The sequence below is a fragment of the Camellia sinensis genome, chromosome 5 (assembly GCF_055761805.1).
Source record: "Camellia sinensis isolate YWXY chromosome 5, ASM5576180v1, whole genome shotgun sequence".
NCBI classification, from domain to species: Eukaryota; Viridiplantae; Streptophyta; class Magnoliopsida; order Ericales; family Theaceae; genus Camellia; species Camellia sinensis.
The window spans coordinates 9,187,277-9,208,625 of NC_138965.1; the positions used below are offsets into that span (position 1 = coordinate 9,187,277).

General features: G+C 30.7%; 1 protein-coding gene across 4 annotated transcripts; it reads left to right on the plus strand.

Moving 5' to 3' along the window:
* Window positions 1-10,885: 10,885 nt before the first annotated feature.
* Window positions 10,886-17,627, plus strand: LOC114280419 (serine/threonine-protein kinase BSK1). 4 transcript variants are annotated; one of them, XM_028222783.2, is made up of 9 exons: window positions 10,886-11,431; window positions 11,519-11,654; window positions 12,322-12,455; window positions 12,543-12,702; window positions 12,804-12,889; window positions 14,273-14,461; window positions 15,648-15,812; window positions 15,905-16,018; window positions 17,146-17,627. In XM_028222783.2, exons 1-9 carry the CDS (start codon window positions 11,126-11,128, stop codon window positions 17,398-17,400), a joined length of 1,545 nt encoding a protein of 514 aa, XP_028078584.2. In that variant the 5' UTR covers window positions 10,886-11,125; the 3' UTR covers window positions 17,401-17,627. The 4 variants fall into 4 exon arrangements, with proteins under 4 accessions (XP_028078584.2, XP_082724295.1, XP_028078585.2 ...); XM_082868169.1 differs by having other exon boundaries at window positions 12,543-12,648; window positions 16,895-17,627; XM_028222784.2 differs by having other exon boundaries at window positions 12,543-12,648.
* The last annotated feature ends 3,722 nt before the right edge of the window (window positions 17,628-21,349 follow it).

Sequence of the window (21,349 nt, forward strand, 5' to 3'; positions counted from 1 at the left end):
AATTAATTATATTTATTTGTTAGTTAAAATAGTGAATAAATTATTAAATTGTATCTCCCTTAGACTAGCTACTATGTTCGCTATTTTGATTTTGATTAATTTGGCTCAACAAATGTTGCTGGTGGTTTGGACTAATCAAATATCAAAAAATATTATTTTTGATATTAGTTGTGTAAAGTTTATAAAAAGAAATTAAAATTAAAATTAATAAAAATAAAAATAAATTGTTGTTTAGCTAGTTTGGTGAGAATGTTCATAGATTGATAATAGTTACCAATATCATTTTTATCTGTTTTTTTTTTTTTTAATTGATACACACCAACACTCACAAATTTAACATTTTCAGTAGAGATTTATATTAACTTATCTAAATAAATATTTACTAAATTATTATTAATTTTCTATTACACCAAACAAACATAAATAGATGTGTCTCCCCATATATGTTATGATATTAACACTTTAAAATTATAATTCTATCCATTATACAAATTATAAAAATTTAAAATTTTTAAAATTATATCACATAATCTATTAGGGCATCCACAATGAATGTGTTAAAGTGTGTTATATGACAAAAAGTGTTAAAAGTGAGACCCAAAAATATGTGTTAAGAGTTTGTTAATTTAGCGAGTGAATAGTGAATGAATGGTGGTACAATGAATGTGTTAAGGGGTGCGCTAAGGTGTGTGTTAAAAATATATATATGTATATATAATAAATAAAATAAATAAATAATTTAGTTTAATAAAAAATTTCAAGTCTAAAATTAAATTTCAAGTCCAAAAAAAAAATCCCAACAAGTAAAAAAAATAAAAATATTGCCGTTGACCAGTCAACCGGTAAGACCAAATTTTTTTTTTTTCTTTTCTTGGAGGATTCGGAGCCAAACGTCTGGGGGGGACTTCCGGTCGGACGTTGGGGGGACGTCCCACACACACATTCGCTGTAGTTAACACATATATTAACATCTGATACTAACACACACCACTAACACACACGTTAACAGCTCCATTGCAGCCCCAAACAACACCTTCAGTTAGCCAAAACTTGGCACCTGACATTAACACACAGCTTTAGTGTGTCCATTGTGGATACTCTTAGTACATTAATTAATATAACAATTGATGCATGTAACATTATCCTACTTCCTTAGATAAGCTGGCTCATTTCGTAATCCTAGACCGTGTGACTTGGCAAGTCTTGATTAGTGTGATGAATTCAAATTAAATACTATCAAAAATGATCCGTAGCTCGAATATTTCGGGCTCGAATGGCTCGAAAGTACACATTTCTCTCTCCTCTCGATCTCTTCCCTTGCCCTCTGTGCCTTAGCAGTTCACTATACCACCTTCAACAAATTGCAAGAAATCAGCACTCTCTTCTCTTTCTCTCTCTCGCCTTATGCCTCCCACCTCTCTCGCCTTATCCCTCTCATCTCTCTCCTCTCTATCTCTTCACTCTCGTCTCTCTCACCTGTCTCTTGAAGTACGAAGGACGACGAGATGGTGGACGAATTATTTCCCAATTGAGAATTTATGATGCTGGATTTTCTTTCTTTGACGTTAGGTTCTCAGGGTATCAGGGTGTCCATCTGAAACTGGATCAATCCCTTCTGTCTTTAGAGGGAAAAAAATTATGGCTATGTTGTAATAAAACCAGTTAAATTTTGGAATAATTTGGTTAAAGAATTAGAAAATCTGGCAATTTAACTCTTTTCACATTTGACTTGGAGTTTGAAGATGAGAATTTCAGAAACTTGACTTTGTTTCTGTAAAATTTGGAAGTTGAACCCATGAATATGACTATTTAATGTTGAGATCAAATGAGTTCTGGACAAAAGAGAAGGTGAAGGTGACTTGGAGTTTGAAGATGAGAATTTCAGAAACTTACTTTGTTTCTGTAAAATTTGGAAGTTGAACCCATGAATATGACTATTTAATGTTGAGATCAAATGAGATTTGGACAAAAGAGAAGGTAAAGGTGAAGGACCTTGAATGAACACGCCCACAGAGGATAAAATGATGTTTGGCTGTGGGACTTCATTCAAGCACACGCCCACAGAGGATAAAAAACAACATTCGGGCCACTCTCGAGCCACACTTTTCGAGCTACGAATCGCTGTTGAAATACTATTTGGAAGCGAACCCATCATCTTTGGGAAAACAGAATGAGAATATGCCTTCAATTATGCAAGTTGGGTTTAACTTATGAATCCTGATAGAAATTTAAAAATATGAAGAAAAAAAGAAAGAAGGTGAAATGTCACATTTTTTTTTTCTTTTTAAAATTTTATTTAAATTTAGAGCAAATTAAATCAACAGTCCCTATAGTTTGAGACTTGTGTTACTTTAGTCCTTCACTTTTGAATTGTGACACATTTAATCCTGAATTTTGAATCTTATTCCAAATAAGGACAATTGAAGATACCATTGTTTAATTTTAAGGGCAAAATCGTCAATTTAATAAAATATAAACTAATTTGACAAAAATAAGTGTTAAAAAAATATTTTTAATTTTTTTAAAATTATTTCTATCCACTAAAGATAAAATTATGTAAAATTGATCAAAATTAATAAAAATTACATGTTTAATTTTTAAAAATTAATTTTACATGATCATCATCCAAACACATAATAAAAATTAATTTGGTAAAAAAAAAAAAATAAATGTCTAAAAGATTTATCAATTTTACATAATTTTATCTTTAGTGGGTAGAAATAATTTTTAAAAATTCAAAAATATTTTTTTAACATTTATTTTTGTCAAATTAGTTTATATTTTATCAAATTGATGATTTTACCCTTGAAAAATCTAATGATGTCTTCAATTGTCCTTATTTGAAACAAGATTCAAAATTCAGGGTCAAATGTCGCACAATTGAAAAGTCAGGGACTAATGTGACACAAGCCCCAAACTATAGGGACAGTTATTGTAATTCACCCTTAAATTTATGATGAAACATAATTTTACATAATAATAATAATAATCACTATGTTTATTTCTAGTTTTCAGAATTCACTTTTCAAAAAATTTTTATTTTTTCATTTTCTGTATTTTTTAAATTTTTATTGAATTTTTTAAATATTTTAAGCAATTTTTAAAATTTTTAAAAACACCTAATATAAATACACTTTGAAAGTATAATATTTGTGAAAAAAATCTTTAAAAAATTCACTAAATACCAAAAATATAAAAATTCAATACATTTTTCATATTTTTGTGTATTTATTAATTTTTTAAAATATTTTTTCACAAATAATTTACTATTTAGATACATCTAAGTAAGATACATCTAAAAAAAAAAAATTGCTTAAAATTTTAAAAACATTTACTAAAAACAAAAAAAAAACACAAAAAATAAAAAACTTAATTTTTAGAAAGCTGAATTAAAAAAACTAAAATCAAATACACTGAATAATACATCCCAATAGATAACCTACTCTTTTCTTATTTTATTCTATATATTTAACTTTTTTTTTAATCTCTAGTATTCAAAACATCTTTTTTTTTTTTTTTTTTTTTTTTTTTTTTTTTTTTTGGTGTTACAGGAAAATCCTCATCCTCTCCCGCAAGTCTAAGGCAACACCCCTTGCAGAGATTACCAAGGTGCTCTGTTATCTGTTATGAGTTAGAGACTATAACATAAGAACTTGTCCTGACCTCTCAAGGTTTCTTTTTGCAGAGATCACCAAGTTTTGCTTAAGTCAGGACTCATGCGGTGGAAAAATATTGAACCCGCACTAATTGCTGTGATAACAATAACATGAAACTAACCTCCTAACCAAATACATTATGTCCATAAAATTGACCCAAAAAATTTTAAACTTGAGATCTGAGTTTTAGGCCTTGTTTGGTTTGTGTTTCTCAAAAAAATTTAGAAAAAATTTTCTACAAATAAGTTTTCAAAAGTAATCAAACCAAACAAATTTTTTCAAATTTTTTTTCCACAACTTGTTTGGTTTACAAGTTTTCCAAACAAATCTCTCTCTCATACATATCAAATCAATCACTTTTTCCAAAACTCTCTTTCAAAATAATTTTTCAAAACATCTTTTAAAAAAAAATCAAACCAAACAAATTTTTATACTTTTCATCTCAAAACATATTTCTCAAATACAAACCAAACAAACTCTTAATCTCCAAATCTTTACCAAGTGCGCCACATGCCTTGAGTTAAAACAACTTTGCATCCACTAATGTAAACAAATAACAACTCCAACTTTATATGTATTAACTTTCCCATCAAGCGAAAAGCGATTCTTAGTATTTAAAAAGATAAAAATTAAAAAAATAAAATAGCGAAGTGGTTGAAATTCATTGTCAAAGATTCTGACTTTAACCTCTCCTAGGTGAGAATTGGGTTCTATGGAACCTTTCAAAATTGTATTATATGTAGTTGAATAAATATTTATTTTACAATTATTTCTTACATTTTTTATTTGATTGAAATACGGGTTTGAGATGGTTACTGTGTGGGGGCACAACAGTTGCTATTGTGTAGCAAAATAGGTCCATTTTGGGATCTATGTTGATAATCTGAATCGTTCATATTTTAGAATACATCAAATAAAATATGCCTGTAAAAAATTAAATTAATCGGATATCATTTACCTATTCATCCACTCACATTTGTATATACAAAAATAAATAATAATTGTGATTTAAAGTATTAAAATGAATACAAATGTGATGGATGAGTGGGTAAATGATATCCGATTAACTTGATTTTTTACAAGTATATTTTTCTTGATATATTTTAAAATATGAACAATTTAGATTATCAAAATAGATCTTGAAATGAGTCCATTTTGCTGTACAGCAGTAGCTGCCATGCCTCCCGCAGAGCAGCCACCCCAAACTCTTGAAGTATCCAAAGTCAATCCGCCGCCAACAGCATGATTCACTAAGAGAGGAGTAATTTTTATATACGGATATGATATATGGTAGGATATATGTTAGGTAGTATCTTTTTTTATTGAGATTAATTTTGACAATAGCGTTTATTATATTTATATTACTAGGCGTTTGAAAAAAAAAAAAGACATATATATTTGTAATTTGTAAAAGATAATATCACATGCTACTATATTGACATCCAAATTTTTTTTCCTAACGTAGAGTGCCTACTTAATACAGTTGTGCAAATCAACTCAATAACTTCATATAAAAACTTATTGTATCATTCTTCAATGCTTTAAAAATTGAATTTATTAAAAGAAAATACTAAACAAAACCACACCAACTACATCGCTATTTTAAAAAAAAATAAAAATCACTATAAACCACTTGCATCTTATACAAATTAATCGTACACTCTGCACTGATCAAACTTACACTTTGCACATGTCGAACTTGCACCCTACACAGAATTCAACCAAATATGTGGGGTGCAAGTCTGACTTGTGTGGGGTGCAAGTCTGATCTATGCGGGGTACAAGTCTAATTTGTAATGATTTTTCAAAAAAATTTAACGATTTTTTTGCCCTTTTTATAATCTCTAGTATCTCACTTAATTATTTTTATTTTAAATTTATATAATTTTTTTTTAATTTTTTAGGCACAATTTGGATTAATTTTCAAATTTTTTTTGAAAAAATTAAAAATAGTATGGTGAATAAACCGAATTTTTTTTTATCATTTTAATAATTAACTTGCTCCCATAGACCGGTTGGACTTGCACTCCACACAAATTGATTATTTTTTTTAGTGACCTTTTATATTTGTATGGTTTGAGTTAATATTTGTATTAAATTTAATTGTCTGATTTGAGTTAATAAAAATAAAAATAATATTTATATGATTTAATTATTATTTTTATTGTTTGGTTTGACTTACTATTTGTATGGTTAAATATTACTGCTTTTATTCATATGGTTTCAATTAATATTGTAATTTGTACAGTTTGAATATTACCATTAATTGTCTGTTTATATTTGACTATTTTATTGTTTGTTTCATTTTTATTACCAGTAATTGGTAATTTTCCTTTTTGCTTAAGTAATTTTAAATAATTTTTTTGTTCATATTAATTTTAGTCATACATTTTATTTTAATTGTATAATTTTTTATATCTATTTTAATTTATTATTTTTAAAATTTATATATTTAATATTAGTCTTATTTCAAAGATTTCGTCGATATGTTTTTAATGGTATTATTTTTACTTAAAGGTTATATATAGTTTATTAAAATACATAATAGTTTAAAAGAAAAGAAAAAAGAAAGAAGGCAGGAAGGATTAGACTTGCACTCCCACATATATTTGACTTGCATCGCACATAGACTGAACTTGCAGTCCAAACATATTAGAATTGTACCCTACATACATTCAACTACTACTCTACACATATTGAACTTGTACCATCACATAGATTAGATTTGCACCCTATACAAAGTGGACTTGCAGCCCCACAATTTGTGCTCGAGTGCAAGTTTAGTATGTGTGGGGTGCAAGTTGAATGCATATATGGTGTAATTCTAGTCTGTATGAGGTAGGGGTGTTCGTGTATCAGATTTAGACGGTTTGCAGATCGGTTTGGACCTGCTTGCATCTATGCGGTTTGGGAAAAAGTCAACCCGTAACCGCCTGCAGTGCGTTTGTGGTTTATGTGAATAGGGTTCGCGGATGTGCGGGGCGGTTGGGGCGGTTGCAGATTAGACTATTTTCTTCAAAAATTTATTTTTGAGCCTTTTTTTTTTCTTCCCATTTTGTAAATATTTATTTTGGGCCATTTTCCCTCCATTTTGTAAAATGCTCCAACATTAATAATTAATTAATTAAAACTTATAAAATAAAAAACACAACAAAATCAATTCGTAATACAAACAAATCATTCAAAATCCTAAATCAAATCATAAACTAATACAAACACATATTTCAAAATCCTAAACAAGAACTACATATTCATTAAGGAATTTAAAATTCCAAATCACACTTTATCCGGGACAAGTTCAGTTATGGAACAATAATAATATGATCAATATTTATTCAGTTTCAGTTGATATAATATTATTAGTAAATGTAATGCTAGAGTAAGTTCAAAGAATAAAAGATGTTTTGTTTTGAGCAAAAGTATCTAGGTAAGACATATGAATGAAATCAATTGTTAGGATTAAAAATTAAAAAAAATAATAAAAATAAAAAAAGTACGGGCGAGTTTTTGCGGGTGCGGGTTAAACTCACAACCCGTAAACATGCCATATTCCAAACCGTATCCGCCCGCATTGTGTCTACGAAACCGCCTATTTGTATGTGGATTGGGGCGGGTTTTGCAGATCAGATAAACCGTTGCCCACCCCTAGTATGAGATGCAAATCTAGTCTGGGTGAGGTGTAAGTTCAATCTGTACCTGAATGCAAGTCTACTATGTGTGGAGTGCAAGTCTAATTTGTGATGGGTACAAGTCCAATATGTGAGTTAATATTTGTATGGTTTAAATATATATATATATATATATATATATATATATGTATTTTATTTGTATGATTTGCATTAATATTTGTATGGGTTAAATATTATTTTTATTATATTGGATTTGATTTAATTTTTGCATGTTTGAATATATATATATATTTTTTGATTGTATAATTTTACAAAACGATAATGCTAGGTAGCTCTAATTTTTGTGGCTCAAATGGCTCAAATCTGTCAAAACGACGTCGTTTTGACAGATTTTGAGTGTAAAACGACGTCGTTTTGACAGATTTGAGCCATTTGAGCCACAAAAATTTGAGCTACCAAACATTTTCCTTTTACAAAAATACTAGAGATACTAAATGCTTTACTAAAAAAATTACTAAACATTCGTATAGGTGTGGAGTTCGCACCTATACGAGTGTTTGATAGATTTTCTAATAGTTGTTTTGGTATTCTTAACATGATTATTATTTTTATTAGGTGTCGTTTGGGAAGAGCTCATTTGGACTCTTTGAGCCACAAAAGACAGAATAGGCTATTTGAGCCACAACAGACAAAACATCACATCCAACCCATAATCATTACACTATTCTCTCACAAAAAAAATCAAAAAAACCAAAAAGTCAAAAAGTCATTCCCAAACCAATCTTTTGAGCCCAGGCTTAAATAGTCAAAAAAGCCAAAAAGACAAAAAGCCAACTTACTTCCCAAACGGAGGCTTAGTCTCTCTGTTTTCTCTTAGCAAATAAAAATAATATTTTCATTTAAAAATTACTTTGAGAAAATATATTATTTATATTAACTTAAATCTACAAATCATTTTAATTATATAAATTTTTATAAAGTTTGAATTATTAATTTAAATTTTTATACTATGCGATTAATTTTTTCAACTAATTTTTGTAACTATTTTTAAAGTTGAAATATAAAATATTTGGTTGAAATTTAGTTAATTTTATCAGTCATTTTATAATTTTAGTTAACAATCCATTTCATTTTAATTAAAAAAATTCTAAAATAATATATTTTTACTTATTTTAAAATTTTAATTAAATATATTTAATATTAATATTATTTTAAAGATATTATTGATATTTATTCAGTACTATTAATTTTATAAAAATGAGAGTTATATTTTAAAATTTATACACAGAGTGAGTTTATTAAAATAAAACAAAATAAAAAAAGGAAAAGAAAGAGAGAGTTCATGTATGTATGATGTGAGAAGGTCAAAAGGAGAGAGAGAGCGTGTCCTAGAGGAGAGAGAGCGTCTCCCAGAGGAGAGGGAGAGAGAGAGAGAGAGAGAGAGTACAAGATCAAAGAAGTGACGAGGAAAAAAACAAAAAAAAAGTACAAAAGAAATATATGTTTGTAAATTAGAAATTTACTTGTCATGCTTATTGAAATTATTAAGGGTTGTCTTTGAGAGATGGTTAAAAATTAATTTTTGATTTTTGACCAAATGTTTGGCATTTTAGAAAAGTGATATGGAAAATTGATAAAAAATTATTTTTAAATTTGTTAATTAATATTTATTTATAATATCACATCATAATAAAATAATTAAACTATCTCCACTCAATATAAAAAATTTATATTTTTACTTATGTAAATATAAAAAAATATAAAGAATATAATTATAATTTTATACGTGACTTTTTTAAACTTGTCAAATAACTCTTTACTAAAAAAAACTAACCAAACTTTTTTAACAAACAAGTTACAAATGTAACTTTTTACTAAGTTGCGAAAGGAACATTAAAAGATTCCTACAGTCCTGTAATTAATTTTCCCAATTTCCACTGACTAGTGATTCTGCCTTGAAATTGTATTATGTGTAGTTGAATAAAATATTTATTTTACAATAATTTTTTACATTTTTTAATTGATTGAAATACATAGAGTCAATCCGCCGCCAACTCCATGATTCACTAAAACATGAGTAATTTTATATGCGTATATGTTATGTGATATATTTTATTATTATGATTAATTTTGATAATAAAATTTATTATATTTATATTAAATATTTAAAAAATAATAAAAAAATATATATTTATAATTAATAGAAGATAATATTACGTGATTCTCTATTAACATTTCTCCTAAAACGGGATGCTTACGTAAACAGCTCTCCAAATCACCTCAATATAAAAATTTATTGTGTCATTCTTCAACGCTTTAAAAATTGAATTTTTTAAAGATAATACTAAACAAAACCACACCAACTAAACCATATATATTAAAAGATTCGAACGGTGGTTTAAATAGTTTTGAAAATATATTAAAGCTGTATTTGTTTAATGAATTTAAAATAAAGATTTAAAAAAGAAAAAATGAATGAAATATAAATAAAATATAATTATATTTTCTAATTCACACAACTTTTTTTCTTCTTTTTAAATATCTCTTCAAATTTATGAATCAAACATAATCTAAGATGTTAATATGGGATTATAAGCTCGAATCTATAGGGGGCATCAATCTATCCATTAATTAACAAACATTCTACTTTAATTAAACAAGATAGTGACATTTTTAAAATTATAAATTATCATAATAAGTGTTTTAATTTAAAAATGAAACGTGAGCTTATATTTTTACCTATCATTAAAGTGTCTCCAATCCTTTATCTTTTTTTTTTCATCAAATTTTTTCAACAATATAAATCAAAGATTTAATTCATCTCTTGTTTTACGAAAACTTGATTTGATATAATTTTGATGAGTGGATTGAATGTCATTTTCACCAATTTTTTTTTTATATCAAATTTAAATTTGATAAAAGATTGAGTATTTCCAATCTTTTATTATTTTTTTCATCAAATTTAAATATAAAGAAAACTTGATGTGATATGAATTATTCTAATTTTTTCATCAAATTTTCATTAAAGTATTTGTAGAAATTATGCTTTTACTCCAAAATTTCATTTTCATCAAATTTAATGAAAAAAAAAATCATTTTCATTGTTTTATTTTTAAAATTTTTAATCAAATTCAAATTTGATAAAAAAAATATTGGGACGATTACAAAAAAAATTTCAAAGTTTGACCTTTGTAACAAAATAAATCCTAAATTTTTAATTTTGTCAGTTTAAAACTCAATCTTTTAATTTGTTTTCAATCTAAATTATTTATTTATTTTGTTAAGTAAAACTAAAAAAATCACGCCTAATTAATACACATTAATATGTGTTTGGAAAGAAAAAGATTGGATATACACCTGACCTTTGAAAAAAAAAGTATTTTAAATTTAGATTAAAAACAAATCAAAATATTTAAATTTAAATTGATAAAAATAAAAATTTAGAATTTATTTTGTTATAAGAATTAAATTATAAATTACCTCAAAATATTTCTCTATTAATTTAATAAATATTTGATGAAAAGATGAGAGAGGATTTGGAAATACATTTTTATTAGTAAATTAAATTTAACTTAATGAAAAAAAATTTAAAGATTGGACATACAAAACAAAGCCTCAAACTGTAACAAACTGTCGAACACTGAAGCGAAGGAGAACGAAGGAAGATATTGATTTCATCAGAGAGAGAGAGAGAGAGAGAGAGAGAGAGTCTGATAGTAGTGAAAAAGAACAAACAAGCATATACCCCCCCATTCAATTGAAGACTGCATTCAATTCAGTACACTTGTTTTCTCTCTCTCTGGAACGACTAGTCCGAGACTTTGTGACAGTGACTCAGACATGGGTTGTTGTCAATCGTTGTTGCCCGCAGAGACAAACCCAGAAGCCATGAACCACCACCATACACCAAACCCACCACCACTCTTCAGCCGACCCACCACGACGGCCGGCGGAGTTCTGTCCTTCTCGGAGTTCTCTTTCTCCGACCTTAAAACGGCCACCAACAACTTCAGAACAGACTACATCGTCTCCGAAAGTGGCGAAAACGCACCCAATATCGTCTACAAGGGCCGCCTACAGAACCGCCGGTGGATCGCCGTCAAGCAATTCACGAAATTGGCCTGGCCTGATCCCAGGCAATTTGCGGTATCTTTGTTATATTTATTTATTTGTTCAATCATTCTTTCTCTGAATCGATTTTTAAAAGTACATTACTTTAATGAGTTTTTTCAGGAAGAGGCTATGGGTGTTGGAAAGTTGCGGCATCGAAGACTTGCAAATTTGATTGGCTATTGCGCTGATGGTGATCAGAGATTGCTTGTTGCTGAGTACATGCCTAACCATACTCTTACTAAGCATCTATTTCACTGTATGTACTTTTTTTTTTTTAATGCTATGCTAATGCTTATTAATGATTTCAATAATTTAATTTAGTTCTTAGATTGCTATATTATCTATATTTTGAGCTAGGCTGTTGTAGTGAATGTCGAAATTTGATTTGATTTGGGTTGTCTTGCCCATAAATGAAGTAATTGTTGATGGCATGTGTGTCCAATGAGAGACGAAAATATATGGAGATAAGGGTGCTAATGTGGGGATTAAGATCCTCTTCTTTAAAAGCTTTTAATGGAGATCTTCATTCCAATGCATGGGATTGCAACACATCATCAAAATTCAAAATTTACTGTTTTAATACATCTCTTAGCTGTTTTGAATTTTAAAGATTAATTTATTGATCATGTAAATGGAGATCACTAGTTTTTGTCTGTAATGGAGAGGATCTTGATCTGTAATGTGGGTGCATTTGCATCTCCAACTTAAGTTACTTTTTTGTTCGGTTCAAAATTGGTTGATGCTTCTAGTAGGTTTACATTTATTTGTCTTAAGTGGTTTGGTGGATCTTAATTACTCTACGATGAGAATTGGTTGCATTTGTACCCTTGAAAAGTGTTTGGTGGTCCATTTGTACTCTTGAGAATAGTGGATGTCTTTTCATTTGTGTTAGATTAATATCGGGCATTCGTATCTTCTAACAGGGGAAAATCAGACAATTGAGTGGGCACTGCGTTTGAGAGTAGCACTTTATATTGCTGAAGCCTTAGACTATTGCAGCTCTGAAGGTCATCCATTGTACCACGATCTGAATGCTTATAGGGTTCTCTTTGATGAGGTATTGTAAATCATCTCCTAATAAATTTTTAAACCTTATTATCACTCTTGCGACGTTAATTATCTAATAGTTAGATGGACATTGTAGGATGGTGATCCACGGCTTTCATGTTTTGGTTTAATGAAAAATAGTAGCAATGGGAAAAGCTATAGCACAAATCTTGCCTACACACCTCCAGAATATCAACGGAACGGTGATTTTTCTCTACATTCAATTGTTAATCATGTGTGCCGCTTTTGTTTTACGGGTTTGATTCAAACAATTATCTTTTGTTATCAATACTCTGTTTAATCTTCTTCCTGTGGTTCTGGCGTGTACTTACTGAAATTACATTTTCTAATATTGTAGGAAGCATCAGCCCTGAAAGTGTTATATATAGCTTTGGCACTGTACTTTTGGATCTACTAAGTGGAAATCACATCCCTCCTAGTCATGTGAGTTGCTTATATCTTTTAAGACCGTTGTGTGTGCATATAACTTGTGTCAAAGACTGTCTTTTGGGTATTGTGGGAAGCTTGATGTACCTTGTTGTACTGACTACTGAGTATGTTAATTTGATTGTGATATGGAAAATGTATATTTGATGTATACAGCCATATAGAGAGATCACTCAAGGCTGCGTTTGGATTAAAAGATTTGGGGAGAGATTTAGAAAGGGAAATGAAGAAGGTAGAGAAAAGTAAAGAAAATTTAGCTTATATTTCATTCATTTTTTTCCCTTTCTATTTCCTTTCCCTCCACAAATCCCTCCGCAAATCCTTGATCCAAACACACCCAAAGTAGGGGAAAAGGAGAAAATTGAGTAGTTGGTTGACTGGTTGTACAAGCAGAAGTTGAAGGTTTCCTAGAGAAATCTCTTCCCGAGGAAACTAAACCTAAGTAGCTTCCACCCCATTTGAAGAACTTGTCGTTCGGATTGGCCTTGCAATTTTCATCAAGCCTTCAAAACCTTTTTCGTACTTGTCAGGATTTTTGTCATTATTGTTAAGATTGGGGAGCATATGACCATTGAAATATTTATCTAACATTAAAGGGGAAAAAAAAAGAAAGAATTAATTTCCTAATTAATCTTATTTTACACTTATGATCTTAATTTAAAATAAAAATACATAAAATGACAGGCAGCAGAATCCAGAACGCAGAACAAAAAATTTCTTGTAGTTTTTAATTTTCAGTTTTTGTTAATAATTTACCGGAATCAGAAGCAGAAATGGGAAATGATAGGGAAACAGAAGCAAGAAATGCAGCCAAAAAATCTATAGGAAACAAGAAGTGGGGAAACAATTATGAATCAAATAGGAAACCTAATAATAGCAATACTTGCAGGAAACTTTTGTAAAATGGAAAGGAAACTTTTAAAAAAACTTACTTGAAACCTATATGAATACTTCAGTGGATTCTTTAACATAACATATTGGAAGCTCAATTGAAACTTTTTTTTTTTTTTTAAAAGGTTTTTTTGATAAGTCTTAATTGAAACTTAAAGGATAAAAAATAAGGAAACTAATGAGAATCACTTGTGGATTGGAGTAGTCTCACTAGTTTAAAAAAAGAAAAGAAAGAAGTTTCCCTTTATTTTCCAGCTCGTGTTGGATAGGTTTTGCCAAAATTATGTGAAATGTTTCACATAATTTTCAGAATAGTATGATACCCATATCAGAAGCTTATTTCCCCACTCAAAGAGAGTTTCTTGGTAACTATGTTTTTGTTGTTGCACACATCTGACTATGGTGATGATGACATCTCTTTATAGTTTGTCTACTTTGAAATAAGATACAATTTCAAGTATTAATTATTTTTACTCTGCATGTATGCAGGCCCTTGATATGATACGCAACAATAACATTATTCAGTTAATGGATTCACATATGGAGGGAAAATTTTCTACAGAAGCAACAACAGCAGTTGTTGGTCTTGCCTCACAATGTTTGCAACATGAACCTAGAAAGCGGCCTAGTACGAAGGACCTTGTTGCAACACTTACTCCACTGCAAACAAAATCTGATGTAAGGAACATTGCTCTTCTGGAATCACAATCTCACATATTCTCTAATGTATGGCTTTCCTATATTCTCTAATGTATGGCTTTCCTATATGATATTACCCATTGTTACGTGGATGATTCATCAGCTGGATAGTTACTCTCAAACCAAAAATATTTAAATTATTTATATTACTAAAAGCCAACACATTGGGTAAACTGAAGGAGTTAAAGAATAGCTTTCCAACAGAAGCCATGGTCAAGGGAAAGACTCTTAACTCTTCACAACAACACCCCCCTTCCTCCACCTCCTCCTCTTGCCCTGTCATTTTGTGATTTAATGTTCGTGGTGCAATTCATTGCCTTTCTATTGTATCCTTTGACATAAACTGAATGTGATCGTTTCATATTGTTTGTGACTTGTCTGGTGACTATGGCCATACAAAGAGATTTGGTATTGGTGGTATTATGGGATTTAAAACTCTTCATGCTTGATTTCCTATTCACATGAAAATTTGTTATCAAATAATTATTTATTTTATCCTAATACAAGATTATTGCTAATATGTTTTCTTATTTTCATATGGTCTTTGTAAAGAATGTGAGCAGTTAGCTTTTGCATTGTCATTGAAGTAGCAAAACAGCTCAGGCACTAATCTTTCTTTACTAATCGTATTGGTTTTTTGTTGTTCAAGTCATTGTAAATTATTTCAATGGAGCACATGTTATGTATGGGTGGATGTTTCTTTCCTTCTTTCCTTCTTTATTTTTAAATTTCTGAACACTGAAGGGAAAATATGTAGCCACGATATTTTCAACCATGTACTGAATTATCCTGCGATTAGTGAAAGATCAGATCAATTTTTTGTTGTTTCTTCCGTAATTATATATATATTTGATTGATTCCTTAAATATATATACATATATATATTTAATTAGATACAATAGCCAGTGTTATGTTAAAAAGTTTCTTTTCAACCATTTTACCTAGATATTGTGTGGGGATCAATCTGTTTGGTCTTAGATTCACTGGTACTGAGCTGTGTAATTAGATCAACATATACAAGTACTTCTAGGTAATTGCTGTATTTCCCCAGTGATAATCACTGTACTTTCGAAAATTTGATATATATTTATATATGTCTGCTTGCCAATGTGTAATTGGCATAGATACTGCTTTAAAGATCTGATCACTGTAATTCTGGTTTCAGGTTCCTTCAAATGTCATGCTTGGGATTTCAAAGCATGAGGAAGCCCCTCCAACCGTTCAGCGGACTCTTTCACCAATAGGTGATGCCTGCTCACGGAGGGACCTCACAGCAATCCATGAAATATTGGTTATGGCACACTACCGGGATGATGAAGGAACCAATGAGGTAATTGCTTGTACAAGAGGGCTCTTGCGTATGTACATGCACTCACTTCAAATTTTATGCTCTTGGGTTTATGTGGTTGTGGTCTGGTTCAGTTATCTTTCCAAGAGTGGACGCAACAAATGAGAGATTTACTCGAGGCAAGGAAGCGTGGGGACTTTGCATTTCGTGACAAGGATTTTAAAACTGCCATCAATTTTTATTCTCAGGTAAGGATTTGTATTTCTGTTGGAGAATAAATGTTCTTGGCTGTTTTCACTTAGATAGTTGATTGCCTAAAAATTACAAGGGTAAATTATATACGTGGTCCATGTTATTTGCTTCTTGTTCTAATTTGATCCCTACAGTTTTATTTTTATCGATTTTGCCTTTTAATTTTTGATATTGTGCCAATTTAGTCCAATTGATAACATCCCTTAAGAAATTGGATAGAAATTAAGGGCAAAATGATTAATTCAAAAAGGAATGAATCATTTCAAATTGGATGCTAACACCTCAATTAGTTTCAAGAGAGGGAATGGACCATTTTGCCTCTTAGTTTCAATCTAATTTCTCAAAGGGCGTTATAAATTGGACTAATTTGTCGTAATGTGAAAAATTCAACGGTAAAATTGATGTAATTAACTACAAGAATCAAATTGACACGAGCCAAACTCCAAGGACTATGGTTGTAATTCACCCAAATTACAAAACTGAAATACTTAGCTCCTAAATTGTTAAGATACTGTTCTCTCCTCTCCTTTGTTCTTTGATGGTGAAGTTTGACCAAATTGACACGAGGCAGACTCCAAGGCTACGGTTGTAATTTTCCTAAATTACAAAACTGGAATACTTAGCTCCTAAATTGTTAGGATACAGTTCTCTCCTCTCCGGAGTTCCTTTATGGTTACGTTTGCTATTGCCAATCTTTTTTTTAAAATTATTTTTCATTTGTTTTTTTGTTTTTTTTTTCCCCTTGGCCATGGCGCTTCCCTCCCTAGCACACACATATTTATGTACTGTTGTTGAGGGGATTAACAGACTGAACTCTTATATTTAATATTATTATTTTTTGAGAATCCAAAATGCATGTTATATATCTGTAGCCTACTCTTAAGGGTGGCGTGGAGAAGGGGAGCCGCTAAGCAGGGGGCGGGCAAACCTGCAATGGGTGGCAAGTGGTACATATAGAGACTAATGAATCTCTCCAACCCCAACCTCTCATACGTGAGGGTTGAGGAAGTGCCAATGGGCTGGAAGCCCTCCGCACAAAATCAACTCTTGAATGAACAAACCGCTGTTACAACTGGGGATGTGATGTTCTCTATGGTTCCCTTTGTTTTGGTTGCGTGTGCAGTTCATCAATGTGGGAACCATGGTCTCCCCAACTGTTTATGCGCGGCGAAGCCTGTGTTATCTGCTATGTGATCAGCCTGATGCTGCTCTTCGAGATGCAATGCAAGCACAAATTGTGTACCCTGACTGGCCAGTGGCCTTTTACATGCAATCAGTTGCCCTTGCCAAGCTAGACATGCATCAGGATGCCGCTGACATGTTGAATGAAGCTGCTGGACTTGAAGAGAAGAAGCAAAAGAGTGGGGGACTATCGTGAGAATCAACCTATGTAAACATGAATAAAGCAATTCACCACACCTATTCTTATTTTATTTTTATTTTTATTATCTAACACATCCACGATTGTAAAATTTGAGTAGGGAATTGAAGTTGTCTTCTCGGTTGCAAATGTGTTTATAGAGAAACATGTAATCTTTAGCATTTAACACAAGTTTGTTTTTGTACCTATGCAAAATAAATATATCATTGCAGGTCTCTCTTGAATGTGATTTGTTGCAGAGCAAACCATCACTGGCATTCTAAACCGATAATGCCAGTGAAATTACAGAGCAAACATGTAATCTCATCATCGGAGATACCTAAAAAAACTTACCAGAAAATTGTCCGGAATTTAAAAATTACCGAACGGATTCAAACTCAGTGTGATTCACAGCAAGTTTACATCCATACTGTAAATTTCAAAATCTTCATAATTTTTCTTAAAATATATTGAGTGAAGGAGACGTATAGAACCTAAATCTCTTTAGCTGTGTGAGAAAGTGTTAACATGATCACGTATTGGATCCAATTGCCATCTTAGCTGTATTTATGTAATGTCTGCCTCCCACCATTTTCCACAATTCATCTCCAATTCCTTCTACTCAAAATCACTGTTTCAAGTAGGACAATGTTGTTGTTCAAAAAAAAAAAAAAAAAAAAAAAAAAAAAAAAAAGGGGAAAATGTTATTCAAATTAATCAATTTTATATAATATATATATATATATTCAACTAACAGATATGCCATAGAAGGAAAATGGCGGTTTAGCCTAACTGTAAGACTTGTTGGTAGTGTTTCTAGTAGTGCAATTTTGAGTCACGAAATAGCCTCACTAGAATTAAAAGTTATAGTAATGCAACCTTGAGTCACGAAAACAATCTCACTAGAATTAAAAATAAAAATGTGTGCATTTTTTTTTTTTTTAAATCTCGTTTTAACCAAAGTCTTGTATACTAAATTACTCTTTTAAATTAGGCATAAAGGGTAAATTTTTTGAATTTAAAATAGAATCCACTCGAATAGTTTGATAGGGATAATTCATGTGAAATACAAAATGTCTTATAATTTTTGGGTGGATATTTAGTGCAACACACGAGTGGTTCCACCAATGCAAAGATGAAAAAAGGTTAAAAAATGTTAGAGATTCTAAAAATTCTACCAAATGTCTCACATAGATGTGAGACTTACATGAAACCTATATCGTGTGGACCCCACATTCATATAAAATATTTGATAAAATTTTTAATAATTTTTTAAAAATTTCTAACATTGCTCAAAAAGACCCTCCCTTTTAATTCTGGTTCATTTCGTCTATGCAATAATTGTCCTGCAGGCCACATAATATAACATATGTACGTTGGGAGAGTGCTCCTCACCTGTTGTTTAATATTGGGATTAAGATTAAAATATCTTAAAAATAGACGAAAATATTAAAAAATATATTAAATTTAATAAAAAAATATTTCGTATTCTATAATTTTTTTGATCTTTTTATTGTGTCTCAAGACTCTTATTAACAAGACATTTTATATGTAAAGAGAGAGCATTTGATCCAAATCATAAACAGATCATCAAAATCAAAATCAAAATCACATATATATATATATATATATATCATGTTAGGTTTTTACAATTAGTAATCTCGTTTGACAAAACTCCTTTTAATTATAATTTTATTCGTTCTTTGTTTTAGTGAAGATGTGAGTGTTTAGATACAAATTCAATCCGAATTGTACCCATGTAGAGAAGTTTGTGATCTTGAACATTTCATATTTGCCACTTCGTTGATTATGTACAGGGATCGAGCTGCCCGGTCAGCTCGCAGGGGTTTAGGCAACAGCGCCCCATGAGGGGTCCGAGGCAATGCCCAGGCAAAGTTGAGGGGCAGCGCCTCCAAAGCCAAAGTTATTTGACCGCTCGAGCGGTCTTTGAGATCCTGTTTATTATAAAGTGCGCTGTTTGCAGTTTTTAGGGTATATCCCTTCCAGACTTTTAGAGAGAAAGAAAAACCAAAGTGTCGTTTATTGGAGGAGTGCTGCTATTAACACCCTATCAATTATTATGGATCCTCTAGATTTTTAGTTTTTCAGTTTTTTTTTTTTTAATTTTTTTTATTACAATAATAACCTCAAATGAAATTATTGAAAAGGATATCAATAATTTTGGTACATCTCATCTCGCAATTAAGCCCACTCACTTACTACATCATGAGTTAGGGTTTTATAAGAGCATCCATCTCCATCACCATCCATCAATCTTCCCGAAATCCCACCTTCAAAATCTACCTACTTTCAAAACCTTGAAAATCCTTTGGTGGCAATATTTCGGCAGTAACATGGTAACCATTTGATTACCTACACTTTTCTGGTAATGACAATGAGTGGAAGTTTTTTTAGCAACCACAACTTCATGAGACGAGAGGAGTACAACAATAAAAGCTCAGAGGAGGTTCATAACTTTGATTGTGTTCTTTACTCAGAGAAGATTGGCCTTATAAGGGTAAGTTTCTTGAAAAAAATGATAAAAATAATAAAAACTGTTCGTCATTTTCTCGAGACTGAACTCCTGAACATATGACTGAAATTCGGGAACATAGGCTCGAACATTGTTCATTTGTTTGAGAATAGGTAACTAAACATTTCTTATTTGTTCGGGAATAAATAACCGAAACTCGTGGAGATCGTAGAACCCACGAAATGGGAATTTTGAATCAATAATAAAAAATCCTAGATTTATTTTCTCAAGTCATGAACAAGTATGCGGAGATGAAGTAGTAATTACCTTCGTGTGTTTTGTTAAGATTTTTAGGAGAGAGGCTTTTTGTATTGTGGGGGTGTGCATTCAATTGAATGGGTGAAAATTTTCACAAGGATAATTTTGGTATTATTTGGGGGGAGAAAAGGAATTTTAATGATTTTAAAATTTATAAGTGGGGGTCCAAAGAAATGGGAGGTCCAAAATAATTGATGGGGTGTTAATAGCAGCACACATATTGGAGGGTGTTTTGTAAGTGTTTCTTTGATGATTTGAGAGTGATCAATGAATCTACGAGCTTCATATTGACTTCATTCAAGGGGTTGATTTGAGAGTGATCAATGAATCTATGAGCTTCATATTGACTTCATTCAAGGGGTTGATTTTACGGTTATGTCCGCAAAAGAGAGAGGTGTTTTTTGGTGGATTCTAAAGAACTTGGGGGCCTGAAGCTTTGGTAGATTTCGGAGTGGTTCATCATCGTGGATTCGACATCATTGTTGTGGATTCAACGTTGGACAAAGCAGTTCTGTGGTGAAGACGGTGTTGGAAAAGGCACGTCGGATTTGGTTCAATTCGCTAAGTAATTGAGAGTAGTTTTGTGTAATTCATATTTTTGTTTTCTTAGTGAATTGTTTTATGGTTTTGCCCTATGATTTTTTTATCACAATTGGAGGCGCTCCAATTGTGATTTTTTTCACGTTAAATCATTTTTTCGATTTGTTCTTGATTGTTTGATTGAGATTGGTATTTACTATTTAAAATTAAAATATAATTACAAATCAATATCTCGGGAATTATTTAGATTTTTCATGTCAGCAACGTTTGTGCAATGTTTCCCTCCCACCAATAAGTCCCCACCCCAGCAGCTCATCACAAATTATTTTAACTAAAAAACACAACACAGGCCTACCCTCAGCATCATGATTGTCTACTTTCCAACCATTCAATTTTGTTCTCTCTTTGCTCCGACGTCAATGTAATACATCAAGTGGAAAACAAAATATAGTAAAAAAATATAACAAGGGTAAGTTGGTAACATTATTTGCATATTATTCTAGACTACTTAAAATTTCAAAAATCCAACAAATCCTAAATAGTCAAATTTGTTTGATGGTAATTATCAAACAATTATATTGGCCAAACAGTGATAGATCGACAAATTGAATACAATAGGGAAAAAATGATGCTGGT